The following is a 12,905-nucleotide window of genomic DNA, read 5'->3' as shown; positions in this document are numbered from 1 at the left end:
GCAGGAACACGGACCACCAGCCGATCGCAGTGGATTTATACAGAATCCGGCCAACGCGTGTCGCAGATGCGGGGGCGCGGACCACTGGACGAAGGAGTGCCGGAACCGGCGACTCACATTCTGCTGGCGATGCGGAAAGATAGGCGTCCGAACGGTGGAGTGCTGTTCGGGAAACGCGCAACGATCCCAGCCTCCGAGGGGCGGCCAGGGATCGTAAGGTGCTGCCTCTCAAAAATAATGGGCGACCTGAAGGCGGAAGAAATGCAACTGTCCGCCATAGTGCTCATAGGTGACGCGAACGTTAAGGCCACGGTGGACACCGGCGCGACAGCGAGTTTCATCAGCAAAGAGCTGGCGGACAGGCTGCAGGCGGCAGGAAAGGTTTGACCCACAAAGAGGCAAGTACGGATGGCGGACGGTAGATGCGGAGACGTAAAATCGCAGTTAGAAATTCAAATCGGACTTGGCACAAGAAAAGTGTCAATGGAGCTGCTGATCCTCCCAGGATTGATTGACGAACTGGTGAAATGCGCAGATCACAGAGTGATGATACCGGCGAGGGACAGACACCGAGGCTGGCTAGAGGAAAAACTGTCGGTAGCAGTCGTGGAAGCCGCGAAGGAATTTTCGGAGAAGGATGTGGACCAGTTTTTAAAGACCGAGTTGGAGAGCCTGGAAAATCTGCAAGGCACGTCAAACGTGGCAGTACACAGGATCACCATGAAGGACGATCAGCCGGTCAAACAGCGGTACTATCCGAAGAATCCAAAAATGCAGGGCGAGATTAACGCCAAAGTAGACGAGCTACTTGAAAAGGGATGCATCGAACCGTCAAGGAGTCCGTACAGCTCACCAATAGTCATGGTGAGAAAGAAGACCGGGAAATGGAGGCTCTGTGTGGATTTCAGGCAGATCAACGCAAAATCCGTAAAGGATGCATATCCAATGCCGATGATCAACTACATCCTGGACCAACTCCGAGAAGCTAAATATATTAGCAGCCTCGACTTAAAGGACGGGTACTGGCAAATACCGTTGGAGGCAGCCAGCAGGCAGTATACCGCATTCACAGTGCCAGGGAAAGGCCTGTTTCAATGGAAAGTTATGCCTTTCGGTTTACACTCGGCATCGGCAACATTCCAGCGGGCGTTGGACCAGGTAATTGGACCTGAAATGATGCCGCATGCTTTCGCGTATCAGGATGATATAATCGTCATCGGACGGACACTAGAGGAGCACATGCGGAACCTAAAGGAAGTATTCAGAAGACTGCGAGCGGCGAACCTGAAAGTAAACGCGGATAAGTGTAAATTCTTCAGGAAGGAACTTCAATACTTAGGGCATCGCATTACAGACCAGGGCATCGGGACGGATCCAGAAAAGGTATCAGCGATAGCATTGCTGAAACCACCGGCAAATGTCAAAGAACTACGGCAGTACTTGGGAGTGGCGTCGTGGTACAGGCGTTTTGTGCCAGATTTTGCCACGCTAGTGCATCCGCTGAACGCCCTTCTCCGAAAGGGTGTCAAATGGGAATGGACCGACGACCACCAGCAGGCCTTTGAAGCTGTCAAGGCAAGATTGGTCGCCGACCCAATTTTGGCATGCCCGGATTTTACAAAGCCGTTTGTGCTGCAGACCGATGCGAGCGATTATGGGCTGGGCGCCATTCTCACTCAAAATTCCGACCAGGGTGAGCGGGTGATATCCTATTCCAGTCGGACCCTAAACGGGTCGGAAAAAAGTTACTCCGCCACTGAAAAGGAATGTTTAGCAATCGTGTGGGCCATAAGAAAATTAAAGCCATACCTGGAGGGATACCACTTCAAAGTGATAACAGATCACATGGCCTTGAAGTGGTTGAATAGCATCGAGAGCCCAACCGGAAGAATCGCGCGGTGGGCACTGGAGCTCCAGCAATACGATTTCGAAATAACATACAGGAAAGGCCAGCTGAATATTGTGGCGGACGCATTGTCGCGGCAGCCCTTACCCGAAACCTGCCGAAGGTTGAAAACGAAGTCGCCTGGTCAGTCAGCAGAACAAGCCGAATGTAGCTGGATAAGGGACATAAGGGGCAAGATAGCACAGAACCCCCAAAAATATCCGGACTATTTAGTGGAGGCCGACCGACTGTACCGGCACATTCCTCACAGAGCAGGCAACGAGGATGTGGTCGCATGGAAGCTATGCGTACCAATCGGGTCAAGGCAGCGAGTCATGGTGGAGAACCACGATACGCCGACGGCCGGACACATGGGCAGCCGGAAAACGATCGCGAGGGTGGCAGCGAGGTATTATTGGCCGGGCATGCACCGCGACATTAGGAAGCACGTGCGGAACTGTGAGAGCTGCCTCAGGTACAAACCCAGTCAGCTCCAGGCAGCCGGAAAAATGCTCACACAGATCCCAGAGGAGCCCTGGGCCACAGTATGCGCCGATTTCGTTGGGCCGCTTCCTCGGTCGAAACACGGAAACTCGATGCTACTAGTGCTCGTAGATCGGTTCTCGAAGTGGACGGAAATAGTACCAATGCGGAGGGCTACCACGGAGACGCTGGAAAAGGCAATCCGGGAAAGGATTGTCTCAAGGTACGGCGTGCCGAAGGTCTTAATCACCGATAACGGGGTACAGTTCACGAGCAGGGCGTTCAAGCGGTTCCTGACAGAGTTGGGAGTGCGGCACCAGTTCACAGCCCCGTACACACCACAAGAAAATCCCACGGAGAGGGCCAATAGAACCGTAAAAACAATGATCGCCCAGTTTGCCGGACGAGACCAGAGAACGTGGGATGAGAAATGGCCAGAATTGCAGCTGGCCGTGAACACTAGTGTAGCCGAGTCCACAGGGTATTCGCCGGCATTCATCACGCAGGGTAGAGAGCCCAGGTTACCGAGCGCGTTGTTTGATGAAGAAACCACCGGCACAGGAAGGGAAACCCAGACCCCGTCGGAGAATGCGAAAAAAATAAACGAAATCTTCGAGCTGGTCAGACGGAACATGGAGAAGGCGGCGCAGGATCAGGCGCGCCACTACAATCTCCGGAGGCGCCCTTGGAAACCACAGATTGGAGACAAGGTATGGGCCAAGGAGCACCATCTATCCAAGGCGGCAGAAGGATTCGCGGCGAAACTGGCCCCCAGATACGAGGGACCGTTTAAAATAATTAATTTCGATTCTCCGGTTATTTGCAACCTGCGGCACGAACACACGGGCAAGGAAAGGAAAACACACATAAGCCAGTTAAAACCCCAAAGCAAAGAGGGGCAGTCTCAACAAATCCGGCGTATCGGAGGAGCACTGTACCCTAACCGAAGAAAGGGGGAGGACGATACACAGTATCGAAATTAACGGCAAGCACACACATACAGGCACACACATCAGGAGCGCGAGAGCGGGACAGGGAGGGTTTAAAAAGCCGTAGGCACCGTTACCGGCTAAACACACACATGCACGGGTTGCGTAGGGGGCGTGTACACGGAGGGCACCGTTACTTTTAAACGTTACACGGACACAGAGCGGAGAGCGAGTCCCGTTACCGGTACACGTCTCCGCGAATAACGGAACCGAGGATACGCGGAAGAACCGAGGTTTCGTCAGCGACGGCGCTGCATGGTGCAGGTCTTTCCAAAAAAGATAACCATCATGAGCGCACGTAAGAGCAACACCCAATCGCGAGTGGAATACGAGGTGAGGGAGGAGCGCGCCAGGGAACAGCCAGTGGCGAAGTGGAGACGGGACTCCGATTCCGTTCTCCAGCTTCTGGCGTCCCCCCTGGTGTCGCGATCCCCGTCACCGATCAGCGAGGCGGAGGAGGAGTCCACCGGGGAGATCTAGGACGTGGAGCTGCCGTCCGAGGAGGAGGACCCAGGCGCAGACGCGACGGAGGTCGGAGAGGTCGTCGCCATCTCTTCCGACGAGAGTGGGCCGGAGGACGCGAGCGAGGAGGAGGGGACGGAGACCGTCAGTCCCGAGGTGTCGTCGGACGAGGACGACGTGGCGCGGCGGGCGGCGAGGGATAGGATGATCTTCCGCCGGTTGAGCAGAGCTGCTGCAGGGGTCGGGAGGATCGGCCTAGGGCACATACCACCGTCGGGCGAGCCCAAAGAGTGGGCTCGTATATTGGAGGCGCGGGCTGTCACTGTCCGCCAATGGGAGGCCCGGCGGGCGGCGAGGTGTGCAGCAGTCGCCGCGTGGCAGCAGAGGCTGAGGGACGCCGAGGCCGAGGAGGCCGCACTGTGGGAGCCGCCGCAGGAGCCGCCGCAGGAGCAGCCACAGCCGCCGCAGGAGCAGCCACAGCCGCCACAGGAGCCACCACGGCCGCCGCAGGGGCAGCCGCAGCCGCCGCAGGAGCAGCCACAGCCGCCGCAGGGGCAGCCACAGCCGCCGCAGGGGCAGCCGCAGCCGCCGCAGGGGCAGCCGCAGCCGCCGCAGGGGCAGCCGCAGCCGCCGCAGGGGCAGCCGTCGCAGGAGCAGCCACAGCCGCCGCAGGAGCAGCCAGAGCCGCCGCAGGAGCAGCCACAGCCGCCGCAGGGGCAGCCGCAGCCGCCGCTGTCGGCACCGCAGTCGCCACCAGCAGCGCGGCCGCCGCCGGTAACGCAGCCGCCGCTACCACCACCACGATCGCCGACGCCACCACCACCGCCGCCACCACGATCGCCGTCACCGCTGCCACACTCGCCAACACCACCACCATTGTCGCCGCCGAGGCAGCAGGAGTGGCACCTGCCACAAGCGCAGGTCGCGCAAGCGCTGCGGACCATCGTGGTGGAGGGGCGGCGGTGGCATCAGCAGACGGTCACGTGGACGTGGCCCGCGCCCGAGGAGGCAACAGAGGAGGCCAGGATGAGGGAGGCCATCGAAGCCATCGAGTGGCGGCGCCCACCGCCGCTGAGCCCGCGCGATCCGAGGGCCAGGTCGACGAAACGCGTCGCGGACCTGATTTCTATGTATTCTCGCTCGCTACGTTAACGGGCGGCTAGCTCAGAGAGGTTATGGGTTCGTTCCACCAAATTTATATTGGGTGATTGCCTTTGACCAATGAATAACGCAAGAGTTCTGTTGGGATCGTAACTGTCTTTATTCGTCTCCTTGTACAAGCCTCGCGGCTCTTCAGCTGCTGCTGCTCCTCGTCGTCGTCCTCTGCGGCGTCGCTCCTCGTCGCTGTCCTTCGCGGCGTCGCTCCTCGTCGTCGACTGCTTGCTGGTATCTGCCTTGTGACGGCTCCTTCGAGACTCTGGATGTTATGCGAACCTCACTATCGGGACCGGCAAGGTGTTTCGCCTAGCAGGTAGAACGCCGTTCTGCCTTTTCGCCTAGCTACCTTTATCGCAGGCTCCCTAAGTTGGTCCGGATTGTGTCGGCAAGGTGTATCGCCTAGCCGGTTGAACTCGGTTCGACCTCTTCGCCCATCCACCTTTGTCGCAGACTCCACGCAAGGACTCCCTGAGCTCGACTTAACCACGACCTAGCACCCGTTGGATCTCAGCGTTGAAGCCTCAGCCTTGTAGACTCTCAGTCGTTCGGCGTCTCGACTTTGCGAGCTTGATCCTGGTACTCGGCACTTGATTAACTTGCTACTAGTCTCGCGTACACGCACTCGCTTTGATTCTCGCACTATTACCCCTCTTGTGCTGCGCTTGCGCCGCCTTTTATAGCCTGTGATGGTCCCGTTATTTCCCTTTTCCAGCTCGCGTGATCGGGTCCAAGGTCCACTGCCGCACCGTTAGTTCACGGTGCGTCCTCTTTGTGCGGGTCCGAAGTCCGCCAATTTACCGTTCGACCCTGTTGCCCTTGCCGTATGAGGGTCCAATGTCCAGCGTGGTACCGTTAATTCACGGTGTCTCCGCTTTGCCCGGGTCCAAGGTCCCGGGCCCAAGTTGGGCGCCAGATGTAACGACCTGATTTCTATGTATTCTCGCTCGCTACGTTAACGGGCGGCTAGCTCAGAGAGGTTATGGGTTCGTTCCACCAAATTTATATTGGGTGATTGCCTTTGACCAATGAATAACGCAAGAGTTCTGTTGGGATCGTAACTGTCTTTATTCGTCTCCTTGTACAAGCCTCGCGGCTCTTCAGCTGCTGCTGCTCCTCGTCGTCGTCCTCTGCGGCGTCGCTCCTCGTCGCTGTCCTTCGCGGCGTCGCTCCTCGTCGTCGACTGCTTGCTGGTATCTGCCTTGTGACGGCTCCTTCGAGACTCTGGATGTTATGCGAACCTCACTATCGGGACCGGCAAGGTGTTTCGCCTAGCAGGTAGAACGCCGTTCTGCCTTTTCGCCTAGCTACCTTTATCGCAGGCTCCCTAAGTTGGTCCGGATTGTGTCGGCAAGGTGTATCGCCTAGCCGGTTGAACTCGGTTCGACCTCTTCGCCCAGCCACCTTTGTCGCAGACTCCACGCAAGGACTCCCTGAGCTCGACTTAACCACGACCTAGCACCCGTTGGATCTCAGCGTTGAAGCCTCAGCCTTGTAGACTCTCAGTCGTTCGGCGTCTCGACTTTGCGATCTTGATCCTGGTACTCGGCACTTGATTAACTTGCTACTAGTCTCGCGTACACGCACTCGCTTTGATTCCCGCACTATTACTCCTTCTGTGCTGCGCTTGCGCCGCCTTTTATAGCCTGTGATGTTCCCGTTATTTCCCTTTTCCAGCTCGCGTGACCGGGTCCAAGGTCCACTGCCGCACCGTTAGTTCACGGTGCGTCCTCTTTGTGCGGGTCCGAAGTCCGCCAATTTACCGTTCGACCCTGTTGCCCTTGCCGTATGAGGGTCCAATGTCCAGCGTGGTACCGTTAATTCACGGTGTCTCCGCTTTGCCCGGGTCCAAGGTCCGTTGTTTACCGTTTGACCTTGTTGCCCTTGACTCCTCCGGCATTCTCGCCTCCTTCGCTGTTGCTATGCAGCTCTCCTGCCTCGGAACTTGTGGGGAGTTTTAAGACTCCTCACATTTCCCCCTTTCTTCGGAAATGTTGTGAAAGTGGTGATCTCCCCGCCCCTGTTGTTCGTTCATTCAAATTCCCCGCCCAAACTCGTTCTCCTCGTGACCCTATACAGTTCCCCAAAAGACTTCAACTTTCCCTGAGATGCCCTCGTAAGACTCCCCCCAGACAGCGCTCTGAAAGACCTTTAACTTTCCCATGGCTGTGCTGCGTTAGCCTGTTCCCCAGACAGTTCCCCGAAAGACTTGAACTTTCCCAAAACTGCATCTTGTTCCTTCGATAATCCCCGCGTGGAATTTGAATTTCCCGCCCAGACATTTCCCCGTGTTTGACATCACCATTCCGATTCCCGTCGTCTGACCACACCTCGATCGCACTTATCGATAGTGGTTCCAGCATTGCCATCGTTGTTGCCGTTATCGTTTCCGTTGTCTTAAGTTGCCTCCGTGTGACCGTTTCTTGAGAAATCCAGTATTTTTTTTTGTACCCATCGATCGCAACTATCGATCGACCGCCTATCGCCTGGCGCCCCCGTCCCTAATTTCCTCACGGCCTCGTTGTTTTGAGAAAAACTGGTAAGTTAACTTGCTGATTGTAGTTTTCTTTTAATTAACGACCTTTTTCTTTACAGCGACACCATGACCATGATGCCCCTGATGCCCCTGACATGTCTCGGGGTGCTGACCCTGGACCGCGTGCCCCGGGAGACCCTTGCGGCGGCAAGTGACCCCCCTCGCCCTACGCCTGCGGCAGCCTCGTGTTTTCTGCCGGCCGCGTGCTTGGCCCGCGATTCCCCCCCTCACCGCCCCCGTTCCGCGATCGGCTGCTGCGGCGGACCACTCTCTCTTTTTTTTTTTTTGTGTTGTGCCTTGTGATCCCCTGCCCAAAGAATAACTGCTGGGTCAGCTGCTATAATGTGTTTATTGGGCCTTAAACACCCGCACCCGGCCCCCTGCTACTTTGACTCGGTAGCGCTGCTCCCCGTCCAGCATGAGCTTGGCCCATCTGGCCTTCCGGTGCCTCCCTCGCTGCCGTCGCGCTTCTTCGGCCACCCGCGCCGGCCAATCCGCCTCCGGAACCTCCGCCCATGGTTCCGCGCCCTCCGACTGCTGTCTCCGCAGCGTCGGCCTCGCCGGTGGGGCTCGCGACTCCGGGCACGAAGTCTGCCGCGCCAGCTTTGGGGGTGGCGCCGTGTCCCGCGACGTCTCCGGCGGAGTTGGCCACTCCCATGGCCCCTTCTCCAGCCCCTCCTGGGCCTCGCGTTCCTCCTCCGTCGTCTCCTCCAGCCCCGCGCGATCGGCCGTCTCCGCGACGCGTTTCGTCGACCTGGCCCTCGGATCGCGCGGGCTCAGCGGCGGTGGGCGCCGCCACTCGATGGCTTCGATGGCCTCCCTCATCCTGGCCTCCTCTGTTGCCTCCTCGGGCGCGGGCCACGTCCACGTGACCGTCTGCTGATGCTCGCCCGACGGTGGTATGTGCCCTAGGCCGATCCTCCCGACCCCTGCAGCAGACTGACGGTCTCCGTCCCCTCCTCCTCCTCCTCGCTCGCGTCCTCCGGCCCACTCATAATCACCGATAACGGGGTACAGTTCACGAGCAGGGCGTTCAAGCGGTTCCTGACAGAGTTGGGAGTGCGGCACCAGTTCACAGCCCCGTACACACCACAAGAAAATCCCACGGAGAGGGCCAATAGAACCGTAAAAACAATGATCGCCCAGTTTGCCGGACGAGACCAGAGAACGTGGGATGAGAAATGGCCAGAATTGCAGCTGGCCGTGAACACTAGTGTAGCCGAGTCCACAGGGTATTCGCCGGCATTCATCACGCAGGGTAGAGAGCCCAGGTTACCGAGCGCGTTGTTTGATGAAGAAACCACCGGCACAGGAAGGGAAACCCAGACCCCGTCGGAGAATGCGAAAAAAATAAACGAAATCTTCGAGCTGGTCAGACGGAACATGGAGAAGGCGGCGCAGGATCAGGCGCGCCACTACAATCTCCGGAGGCGCCCTTGGAAACCACAGATTGGAGACAAGGTATGGGCCAAGGAGCACCATCTATCCAAGACGGCAGAAGGATTCGCGGCGAAACTGGCCCCCAGATACGAGGGACCGTTTAAAATAATTAATTTCGATTCTCCGGTTATTTGCAACCTGCGGCACGAACACACGGGCAAGGAAAGGAAAACACACATAAGCCAGTTAAAACCCCAAAGCAAAGAGGGGCAGTCTCAACAAATCCGGCGTATCGGAGGAGCACTGTACCCTAACCGAAGAAAGGGGGAGGACGATACACAGTATCGAAATTAACGGCAAGCACACACATACAGGCACACACATCAGGAGCGCGAGAGCGGGACAGGGAGGGTTTAAAAAGCCGTAGGCACCGTTACCGGCTAAACACACACATGCACGGGTTGCGTAGGGGGCGTGTACACGGAGGGCACCGTTACTTTTAAACGTTACACGGACACAGAGCGGAGAGCGAGTCCCGTTACCGGTACACGTCTCCGCGAATAACGGAACCGAGGATACGCGGAAGAACCGAGGTTTCGTCAGCGACGGCGCTGCATGGTGCAGGTCTTTCCAAAAAAGATAACCATCATGAGCGCACGTAAGAGCAACACCCAATCGCGAGTGGAATACGAGGTGAGGGAGGAGCGCGCCGGGACTCCGATTCCGTTCTCCAGCTTCTGGCGTCCCCCCTGGTGTCGCGATCCCCGTCACCGATCAGCGAGGCGGAGGAGGAGTCCACCGGGGAGATCTCGGACGTGGAGCTGCCGTCCGAGGAGGAGGACCCAGGCGCAGACGCGACGGAGGTCGGAGAGGTCGTCGCCATCTCTTCCGACGAGAGTGGGCCGGAGGACGCGAGCGAGGAGGAGGAGGAGGGGACGGAGACCGTCAGTCCCGAGGTGTCGTTGGACGAGGACGACGTGGCGCGGCGGGCGGCGAGGGATAGGATGATCTTCCGCCGGTTGAGCAGAGCTGCTGCAGGGGTCGGGAGGATCGGCCTAGGGCACATACCACCGTCGGGCGAGCCCAAAGAGTGGGCTCGTATATTGGAGGCGCGGGCTGTCACTGTCCGCCAATGGGAGGCCCGGCGGGCGGCGAGGTGTGCAGCAGTCGCCGCGTGGCAGCAGAGGCTGAGGGACGCCGAGGCCGAGGAGGCCGCACTGTGGGAGCCGCCGCAGGAGCAGCCACAGCCGCCACAGGAGCCACCACGGCCGCCGCAGGGGCAGCCGCAGCCGCCGCAGGAGCAGCCACAGCCGCCGCAGGGGCAGCCACAGCCGCCGCAGGGGCAGCCGCAGCCGCCGCAGGGGCAGCCGCAGCCGCCGCAGGGGCAGCCACAGCCGCCGCAGGGGCAGCCGTCGCAGGAGCAGCCACAGCCGCCGCAGGAGCAGCCAGAGCCGCCGCAGGAGCAGCCACAGCCGCCGCAGGGGCAGCCGCAGCCGCCGCTGTCGGCACCGCAGTCGCCACCAGCAGCGCGGCCGCCGCCGGTAACGCAGCCGCCGCTACCACCACCACGATCGCCGACGCCACCACCACCGCCGCCACCACGATCGCCGTCACCGCTGCCACACTCGCCAACACCACCACCATTGTCGCCGCCGAGGCAGCAGGAGTGGCACCTGCCACAAGCGCAGGTCGCGCAAGCGCTGCGGACCATCGTGGTGGAGGGGCGGCGGTGGCATCAGCAGACGGTCACGTGGACGTGGCCCGCGCCCGAGGAGGCAACAGAGGAGGCCAGGATGAGGGAGGCCATCGAAGCCATCGAGTGGCGGCGCCCACCGCCGCTGAGCCCGCGCGATCCGAGGGCCAGGTCGACGAAACGCGTCGCGGAGACGGCCGATCGCGCGGGGCTGGAGGAGACGACGGAGGAGGAACGCGAAGCCCAGGAGGGGCTGGAGAAGGGGCCATGGGAGTGGCCAACTCCGCCGGAGACGTCGCGGGACACGGCGCCACCCCCGAAGCTGGCGCGGCAGACTTCGTGCCCGGAGTCGCGAGCCCCACCGGCGAGGCCGACGCTGCGGAGACGGCAGTCGGAGGGCGCGGAACCATGGGCGGAGGTTCCGGAGGCGGATTGGCCGGCGCGGGTGGCCGAAGAAGCGCGACGGCAGCGAGGGAGGCACCGGAAGGCCAGATGGGCCAAGCTCATGCTGGACGGGGAGCAGCGCTACCGAGTCAAGGTAGCAGGGGGCCGGGTGCGGGTGTTTAAGGCCCAATAAACACATTATAGCAGCTGACCCAGCAGTTATTCTTTGGGCAGGGGATCACAAGGCACAACACAAAAAAAAAAGAGAGAGTGGTCCGCCGCAGCAGCCGATCGTGGAACGGGGGCGGTGAGGGGGGGCATCGCGGGCCAAGCACGCGGGCCGGCAGAGAACACGAGGCTGCCGCAGGGGTATGGCGAGGGGGTCACTTGCTGCCGCAAGGGTCTCCCGGGGCACGCGGTCCAGGGTCAGCACCCCGAGACATGTCAGGGACATCAGGGGCATCATGGTCATGGTGTCGCTGGAAAGAAAAAAGTCGTTAATTAAAGGAAAACTACAAGCAGCAAGTTTACTTACCAGTTTTTTCAAAACAACGAGGCCGTGAGGAATTAGGGACGGGGGCGCCAGGCGATAGGCGGTCGATCGATAGTTGCGATCGATGGGTACAAAAAAATACTGGATTTCTCAAGAAACGGTCACACGGAGGCAACTTAAGACAACGGAAACGATAACGGCAACAACGATGGCAATGCTGGAACCACTATCGATAAGTGCGATCGAGGTGTGGTCAGACGACGGGAATCGGAATGGTGATGTCAAACACGGGGAAATGTCTGGGCGGGAAATTCAAATTCCACGCGGGGATTATCGAAGGAACAAGATGCAGTTTTGGGAAAGTTCAAGTCTTTCGGGGAACTGTCTGGGGAACAGGCTAACGCAGCACAGCCATGGGAAAGTTAAAGGTCTTTCAGAGCGCTGTCTGGGGGGAGTCTTACGAGGGCATCTCAGGGAAAGTTCTTTTGGGGAACTGTATAGGGTCACGAGGAGAACGAGTTTGGGCGGGGAATTTGAATGAACGAACAACAGGGGCGGGGAGATCACCACTTTCACAACATTTCCGAAGAAAGGGGGAAATGTGAGGAGTCTTAAAACTCCCCACAAGTTCCGAGGCAGGAGAGCTGCATAGCAACAGCGAAGGAGGCGAGAATGCCGGAGGAGTCAAGGGCAACAAGGTCAAACGGTAAACAACGGACCTTGGACCCGGGCAAAGCGGAGACACCGTGAATTAACGGTACCACGCTGGACATTGGACCCTCATACGGCAAGGGCAACAGGGTCGAACGGTAAATTGGCGGACTTCGGACCCGCACAAAGAGGACGCACCGTGAACTAACGGTGCGGCAGTGGACCTTGGACCCGGTCACGCGAGCTGGAAAAGGGAAATAACGGGACCATCACAGGCTATAAAAGGCGGCGCAAGCGCAGCACAGAAGGAGTAATAGTGCGGGAATCAAAGCGAGTGCGTGTACGCGAGACTAGTAGCAAGTTAATCAAGTGCCGAGTACCAGGATCAAGATCGCAAAGTCGAGACGCCGAACGACTGAGAGTCTACAAGGCTGAGGCTTCAACGCTGAGATCCAACGGGTGCTAGGTCGTGGTTAAGTCGAGCTCAGGGAGTCCTTGCGTGGAGTCTGCGACAAAGGTGGCTGGGCGAAGAGGTCGAACCGAGTTCAACCGGCTAGGCGATACACCTTGCCGACACAATCCGGACCAACTTAGGGAGCCTGCGATAAAGGTAGCTAGGCGAAAAGGCAGAACGGCGTTCTACCTGCTAGGCGAAACACCTTGCCGGTCCCGATAGTGAGGTTCGCATAACATCCAGAGTCTCGAAGGAGCCGTCACAAGGCAGATACCAGCAAGCAGTCGACGACGAGGAGCGACGCCGCGAAAAACAGCGACGAGGAGCGACGCCGCAGAGG

General features: G+C 59.0%; 2 protein-coding genes across 2 annotated transcripts; one reads left to right on the top strand and one right to left on the bottom strand.

Annotated features, from left to right (window-relative positions):
- Positions 1 to 3,833: 3,833 nt before the first annotated feature.
- Positions 3,834 to 4,763, bottom strand: LOC128263973 (keratin, type II cytoskeletal 2 epidermal-like). Its single transcript, XM_052999253.1, has 2 exons — positions 4,562 to 4,763; positions 3,834 to 4,051 (listed from the first exon to the last, which is right to left on the bottom strand). The coding sequence occupies exons 1-2, from the start codon at positions 4,761 to 4,763 to the stop codon at positions 3,834 to 3,836; spliced, it is 420 nt and encodes a 139-aa protein (XP_052855213.1).
- A 4,775-nt stretch (positions 4,764 to 9,538) lies between these two features.
- Positions 9,539 to 11,160, top strand: LOC128263972 (ESX-1 secretion-associated protein EspI-like). Its single transcript, XM_052999251.1, has 4 exons — positions 9,539 to 9,583; positions 9,625 to 9,908; positions 9,980 to 10,109; positions 10,372 to 11,160. The coding sequence occupies exons 1-4, from the start codon at positions 9,539 to 9,541 to the stop codon at positions 11,158 to 11,160; spliced, it is 1,248 nt and encodes a 415-aa protein (XP_052855211.1).
- Positions 11,161 to 12,905: the final 1,745 nt, after the last annotated feature.

This window comes from Drosophila gunungcola, unplaced genomic scaffold (assembly GCF_025200985.1).
Source record: "Drosophila gunungcola strain Sukarami unplaced genomic scaffold, Dgunungcola_SK_2 000035F, whole genome shotgun sequence".
Lineage (NCBI taxonomy): Eukaryota > Metazoa > Arthropoda > Insecta > Diptera > Drosophilidae > Drosophila > Drosophila gunungcola.
This window is presented reverse-complemented; position numbering and strand designations above follow the sequence as displayed.

Excerpts from the sequence above, each read along its gene's own strand:
- LOC128263973 (XM_052999253.1), bottom strand. The coding sequence starts at position 4,763 with ATGGTCCGCAGCGCTTGCGCGACCTGCGCTTGTGGCAGGTGCCACTCC. Across the intron at positions 4,052-4,561 it reads CGCTGCTGGTGGCGACTGCG|CAGCTCTGCTCAACCGGCGG; the intron begins GTGCCGACAGCG and ends CGACCCCTGCAG.
- LOC128263972 (XM_052999251.1), top strand. The coding sequence starts at position 9,539 with ATGAGCGCACGTAAGAGCAACACCCAATCGCGAGTGGAATACGAG. Across the intron at positions 9,584-9,624 it reads AATCGCGAGTGGAATACGAG|CTTCTGGCGTCCCCCCTGGT; the intron begins GTGAGGGAGGAG and ends TCCGTTCTCCAG. Across the intron at positions 9,909-9,979 it reads GATAGGATGATCTTCCGCCG|AGTGGGCTCGTATATTGGAG; the intron begins GTTGAGCAGAGC and ends GCGAGCCCAAAG.